The sequence below is a fragment of the Lentinus tigrinus genome (assembly GCF_003813185.1).
Source record: "Lentinus tigrinus ALCF2SS1-7 unplaced genomic scaffold L226scaffold_68, whole genome shotgun sequence".
NCBI lineage: Eukaryota > Fungi > Basidiomycota > Agaricomycetes > Polyporales > Polyporaceae > Lentinus > Lentinus tigrinus.
In genome coordinates, this window is record NW_027137977.1 from 13875 (window position 1) to 21042 (window position 7168).

Below are 7168 nucleotides of genomic sequence, written 5' to 3' on the forward strand. Positions count from 1 at the left end.
TATGCAATGGGCATTGTTTCTCAAGGCACTGATATGTACCTCTCATTGTTGGAGATTTATGAGCTGGCTAATATGTCCAGCCAATTAAAAAGAGTTGTGGAACATAGCAGAGCTTGTATGTAATTAAAAGGTGGGCAGGACTATTCAAGGCAGCAGGTGACTCTGCATCTGATGATGTGTACATCACCACCTTTTGGGTGGCACTGAACTGTCAGCAGGATGCATTTAAGAAGGATGCCCACAAAAAGCTCATGGCATTGACATCCTCGGTCACATCCACTTTCCGAGAGGCAGTTGCCACCATGTAGGAGCAAGACGCTGCACATCAAGATCTTGCCTCAAAGGACTCCAAGATTTGTAACTTTATGTTGGCTGCAGTGCGCCTCAGAGCGATCACAATGGCCTATGTCGAGCTCTGTGAAGTCTTATATATGGACAAAAGGGAATCTACACACCTATGTCGAGCTCTGTGAAGTCTAAGAACTCCAGAGCTCGACACAGCACCGTCTGTACAGTGCGCATTACGTAAGCTATGCAACTGTACAGTAGACCAAGCCACAGCGCTCAGAGAGCGCTCAAAGAATCAACAAAGCGAAAAAGAAAAATTGCTGTGTCAACTGGAAGTTGGGTGTTCAATCCCGGGACTGCGCAAATATTAAATGGTGGTAGAAGCGCCGATAACTCGGAGGGGAAAGTAGCGAGCGACTAATCGTAAAGAGAGGTGTAAGTATGCAATGTGGTCATCACAGGGAATAAATCGCGACTTGAACGGGTCACAGGAACTCGAGTAATCACTCGGAGTTCAACACTTTACTCCCAGGTCTTGGAGCTTGAAGCCCATTTGCGAGTCTCTCCAACCTCTGGCGGCATCTTGCTCTGAAGGTTTGCAGGGTTGGGTCAGTCAAGTGGTTCACATCCAGGAGCTAGACCCAGGATGACCACTCTGATTTACTACTTACTTAGAGGGGCACAGCAATGCCTTGGATACTCGCTGTGGGTCCTACAAGTCTCCCAGCCCTCTGCATGGGTGCAGGGTGCAAAGCTGGGGTAATGGCTGGCAGGAAGGTGATTGATGAGCACACTGCTGAGATCTGCCAGGAGACTGGTAAGGTCTATATCGTGGCCCTCAACTTGGCATGTTTCAAGATGTGGAATGCTCTCAGCAGCACTGACCAGGCCCACTGGAAAGAGAAGACAGACACTTGAACACTCCAGAGCCCAGACCCCAAGCAGTGCACAGAGTATGTTGATGTACTATGCTGGTTCCATCATAACTAATTTCTGTTGAACTCCGAGTGATTACTCGAGTTCCTGTGACCCGTTCAAGTTGCGATTTATTCCCTGTAATGACCACATTGCATACTTACACCTCTCTTTACAATTAGTCGCTCGCTACTTTTTCCTCCGAGTTATCAGGGCTTCTACCACCATTTGCAGTCCCGGGATTGAACACCCAACTTCCAGTTGACACAGCAATTTTTCTTTTTCGCTTTGTTGATTCTTTGAGCGCTCTCTGAGCGCTGTGGCTTGGTCTACTGTACAGTTGCATAGCTTACATAACGCGCACTGTACAGACGGCGCTGTGTCGAGCTCTGAAGTCCTTAGACTTCACAGAGCTCGACATAGGTGTGTAGATTCCCTTTTGTCCATATATAAGACTTCACAGAGCTCGACATAGGCCATTGTGATCGCTCTGAGGCGCACTGCAGCCAACAATTTCAAGGGCTCTACTAGAGCATTGCAGAGAAGCACCACACAGAGTGGATTCAGTCATTCGTCCTCTGAGTATATGACCAGTGCAATGCACTGGGCAAATTCAACTTCTGCTACCTCGACAAGTCCGACAAAATGAAGTGTGGAAAGCACATGCAAGATTATGATCATTGGGAGTCCTGGCGGACTCACACTTACATATAGCCATGACATCAGCATGACTTGGAATGCGGCAAATGAGGATGTCCCCAAGTCCGCTCCATGGCAAAGTACCTGAAGTGGAAATGGGATGACTACTGCCAGGCAATCTGCAAGCTACAGGTATGAGTACAGCATGATAATCAATCTAATCTAATCCAAGCTAAATCATTCACTCAAGTGCCAAAAGCCAACAAAGGGCAACCCAACTGCCCCGAAAGTGATGCTGCCACTACATGACTTTGCATTCTCCAACTGCCCATTGAAAATTTACACCATGGAAAGGACCTCAATATTGTTCTCCACACATTCCTGTCCCTCCCCTGGGGTACGTACTTCCACATAGGTTTTTGAACTATTCTCACGTCGGGTGTTCAGAAGCGCCGGTCAGCTGGAAGGCAGTTGCAAAGAACACAAGCCAATTCCTCTCCTCAGACACCCTGCCAGAAGGGTTTGTCTTTCAGAACCCAAACTGAATGTTGACAATGAACATGTGCAAAGCTTTGAAACCACATCCACAGCCTGCAAAATGGGAATACATGATTAGACCACTTTCATTGGACTCAGTGGTGGTCTCAGGTAGGGACAGGTGATGATTTGGGTGATTGGCATCTGGCAGTCTATAATGGCCTGAAGTCCCAGGGAGATCAGGCTTGCATCAGATGAAGCGCATTTAAATCACCTGCATACTCCCAAAGGGTGCATTCAGGATGAAAGGTCCTTAAAGATGACAACTCGAAGGATTTTGACGTGGATGTCTTTAGGACTGACAATGGGCAGGATCCTTCCAAGCTTGGCCCAAGTGTTCTACAGTGATGGACAAAATGTCTATATTAGTGTAAGTGTATGTGATGTATTGTAGAATAAGTATACAGTAGTAGCTATATAATGCCTCTATGGTATCGCTGTGTGAAAGGCTGCAAAAGCTGTGGGAACATTTGGGGACTTATTTTCGACATGCCAGCACATAGCTTGCCATCCATTCTCTTTCCTCATAAATACACCACATATAATCCCTGACACTACACCACTTTAATATCTTCATTCTACACCTTCTACTCTTCAAATTTATCACTATGGCACCCTGCACTCCCACAAAATGGGCTCGCAGTCTCCAACTTTGTGACTCTACTTTTGGGAAGCCCAAGATCAGCAGCATCTTGCACCTGGATCATCGCACCGTGCCCAACATCATCATCAGTCTCATTGCGGGTCTCCTCAGATTCTAGCCATAAAGCAGAAGGTGGGTGTGCTCGTTTCAAGTCACAGGCAGGGCCTGGGGGCTTTAGGGTCACCACTTCCAGGAGCTCATTGGACTGATTGCTGTTCCCATCATCACAATGCTCATCCAGCCAATCAGCTCTCCTCTTCTGAAAGCTTGTTGAACCCATCACACATCTTCTTGTCCGGAAGCTCTTTGAACTGACCTCAGGTTTCTTCTTCTAGGGGTTTGTCCGACCAATTGGAGCCTCAGGGACTTCCATATGAAACTGCATCTTTCTGTTCTGTAAGTTGAATACTTTGCATGCAGTCCTGTCTTCAAAGCCTTTAGGAGGTGAGTGTCCCACATGGTGGCATGGTTGGACAACCAAGTCCTGATTTTTTGTAGTCTGTAGATCAGCAGGGAACTTGTGCCTTGCATGCAGATCTGAGGACACACATGCAGCAGATAGGCTTGCGCATATTTGCTCTCCAGATTCTACCTTGTCCCACCAGAAATTCTTCAATAATCTTCTCCTTGAGCTTGGGATTTGAGGATGCAATATGCTGGACTGTCATGCTTTTATAGACTGCCAATAATGTCAGTACTGTCCTAAATTGCAATAAATAACCTGGCCCACCTGGAGCAATTCTGGATTCTTGTGCAGTGGCAAGGATAGTTGGCTCATCTATATCAGTCAGACGATTCTGTGATGAAGCTAGCTGACAGGGGTTCAAATATGACAACCCAGTCCATCTAGTCAGATGCTCACAAGGGAACAACAGAACTGTGTTATATACCAGAAGTTGCCTCAAAGGAGTTCTGTATGGTGTTGAGTTCTATGAAGTCTGTAATATAAAAGGCTAAATTGGTGCTCTCAGCCTGGTGAAATATTCAGGTTGCTCTCCAACAGTCCAAACACACAGTTTTACAATGGGGGACGAGCAGCTTCAGGTAACCTCTACTCACTGGTGCACTGGTGTTATGTTGATGAGGTCTCAGAATACCTGATACAACTATTCCATACTGTTCAGGGCAGCAAAAAAGCGTGGGTGGCAGTGGAGCGGCTTGCCCCCATACATCAGGCAACATGTTCTCCTCAGCTCAAAGAGGATCTCATCTGTGTGGTGTTTTAGAGGTGTCTGATCACAGGGAAATCATGATGTTAATGTGATGGGCAGTCCCCTTGAGCTAGAATGTACAAGAGCTGTGCACCACCATGTCAAAGAAACCCCAAGGTCTCACATGGAATATGAAAACTCGCTCCTGGATGACTTTCCACCCTTCTACCGCATGAAAGGCTTTGACAATATCCTGATTCTAATGCATCCAGGAATCATGGTGGACAAACTCTGCACCTGGCATGGGCCTTGCCTGGAAAATGTCAGGTACATCTCACAGTTACGTTGTGCTACTGCACCCATCCTCAAGTTGACCAAAGCTCAACATCTTGAGTGGGACCCACTACATTGAGAATGGCTTTTGCACTGTTGGAACTGATGTCCCAGCAAATGACTGTGTGCTATTTAATGGCATCAGGCTCCAATGTGATTTTGTGCATCATCAACATGCATAGAATGCACCTCATGAACCTGATGTACGTCCAGACTGCCAAGTTCAAACCTGTGCCCAGTGTCACCTTCTGATCTCCCACTGCTCTTAGGTGGGAATCACACCTCAACGAATGTGGCGCACTACTCAATCCTTCGGGTTGTTCATCTGGAATTATACAACATGGGAAAGATCTCACTTTCTTGCATTTGCATTGATCCAACCATCGCACCCATCATCTTCCAATTGCACCACACCCTTTCTTTGCAATACTAGTGGCATGTCCTTTGCCAGCCGGTCTGGTTCTGGTGCGGGGTGGTGGGTGGTATAGTAGTAGGATTGTTGCTCCAACAATCAATACATGCCTGCATGCCAGTTTTGGTGGTAAAATACACAATTGAGAGGTGCAAGAGAAGTAACAATATTTTGAGGCCTGCACAAAGCCTGATGTATAGTTCAGGTTTGCTGATTGTCTGAGCTATGGTCCACCTTCTGGCAGTGGCCAAAGCAGGTGTTTCTAGTATGTCTGCCCTCTTATGCTACACCCCAAGGGCCAACATTGCCTCCACCCTCTAGCAGGCTGCCGCACCAAGCTCCAAGACACTTGCCAACCCATGGTAAGACAGGAATATATATATATTCCTTGTGTCACCATCTGCCGCACACATCTCTGCACAGCCCCTCCCTGATCCTTTGCCGTGCACGCCTGTGTGCACGCCCTTACCTTTGGCATTATTCAAGAGTGTAATCCCTTTGCTAATGTGTGCTTGTCCAGGGAGAAGACTCGCTGTTCATTCACATGACAGCATCCCCAAGAAGGTGAGCAAAATGACTACATTTAAGCCCAATTGCTCTCAGCCTGGTTACACATGCAGGACCCGTTGTCGACAATGCCATCACGATGCATACTTGGGTCTGTGCTCTACTGCATGTCAATGCCAACCTCATCATGATGGCAATGGATCATCTTCAGAAACACCCTGATGATGAGGTCGATAACCCTATGCTATGCCTCCCAAGAAGAATCTGGCATATGTTCAGGTACCTCCACTACTGCTGCACACCCTGGATACGTCGTGTTGATCCACTCTCCCTCAACATGTGACTAAAACTACCTGTTCAGTGCAACAGACCTCACCTGACCGCATGTTCAAAAGATGATGATGAAATCCCCTGTCAAAACTCTGCCTGCCGCAGAGTGTCAGTTCAGGTGCCTGCCTATGCTCTGCAGTAAGTGAAATATCATGCCTTGAACACCCGTGATAATTGAGATCCAATCTCAAGGAACAACCTACCATACCGCACCCAGTAACCTTCTTACATTGAAGTCCCGCTGATGCCAGTGTATGCCAAGAAGTGCATGCTAATGTCTCCTTGGATTCTCATTCCACATGTGCTGATTCAAGCCCACTTGTAATTCAACACATCTCGTCTGCGTGGAGGGTGTTCAGAGCGCATTTAGGCCTGTAACAGCACATAAAGCACTTGCACAGTATGAGCAAGACATGAAGGAGCCCACGTTGACATCTCAAATGGGGGGCTACTTCAAGGTCATCAATGGCACTCAGCCACTCCGTCTCAACATCCTGGATTTTGACACTACAAAGAAGTCTACATGTGTATTCCCTGTTGCAAGCACTGGCTGGAATGGCCATGGTGTTAAACACACTCCGGAGCAGCTTGAAGATCACGGCCTCAAGAGCCAAGGTTTCTCTGTGCTTGAGAACATTGGAGTGTACATTGATTACTTCACACACTCACGTTTCACTAATCAAAAATGCTGGGGGGAGAATGTTAAGGACCTCAACGAGCTGTTCAGACGCATCTGCGACATGGCATTGCTGAAGAAGGCAGGCAATTGTCGCAGTGATGAGCTTAACTCCAACAATGTAGGGTACTCCACGGGCAGGGGACAACCTATAAGTGACTATGCACATGTGGTTTTCCTCTGAGCTGACCTATACAAAACAGGAAGGAGCCCATGAACATTGCCATGGGCAATGTTGAGGACCTTCTAACTGAGATGAAAAAACATCCCACCATTCAGCATGCTGCCAGCTTTATGGACTGAGGTTTTGCACTGCTTGTTGGGGACATGAGCCTGACATTCCATGATCAGATACCTTTTACAAAGTCTTTCAACCCAATATGTATGACTATTATGAGTTGTATATGGGTATGACCAGCGAGTAATCCCACACATCAAGCCAAACTGGCAGAAGAATGTCTCCACCACTGCCACTTCAGCCCCTTTGCAGTTTCACACAACAAGAACATTGCAGCCGGCTGGTGTGTGCAGCTCTAGGTAGGGGCTAATCTCTAATTGCAACAGCAAGTATGCTTTGTTCACGCTGTTATTGGCTATGCACTTGTGAATGTTCAATTGCCAAGGTTTCACTTCCCCAGGTGCACCCACATTGTGAGACAATTTCATTGTGGTCATATGTGTGACCAAGTATCATCACTGTAGATCCCTAGGCACCAACCAGCCTGTGTTGGGAAAGG

General features: G+C 47.0%; 1 protein-coding gene across 1 annotated transcript; it reads left to right on the top strand.

The window, feature by feature from the left end:
• Window positions 1-5462: 5462 nt before the first annotated feature.
• L226DRAFT_527357 (uncharacterized protein) lies at window positions 5463-6615 on the top strand (the record flags this gene model as incomplete). The annotated part of the gene is made up of 4 exons (XM_067679106.1): window positions 5463-5482; window positions 5522-5704; window positions 5795-5893; window positions 6126-6615. The coding sequence occupies 4 exons, from the start codon at window positions 5463-5465 to the stop codon at window positions 6613-6615; spliced, it is 792 nt and encodes a 263-aa protein (XP_067528823.1).
• Window positions 6616-7168: the final 553 nt, after the last annotated feature.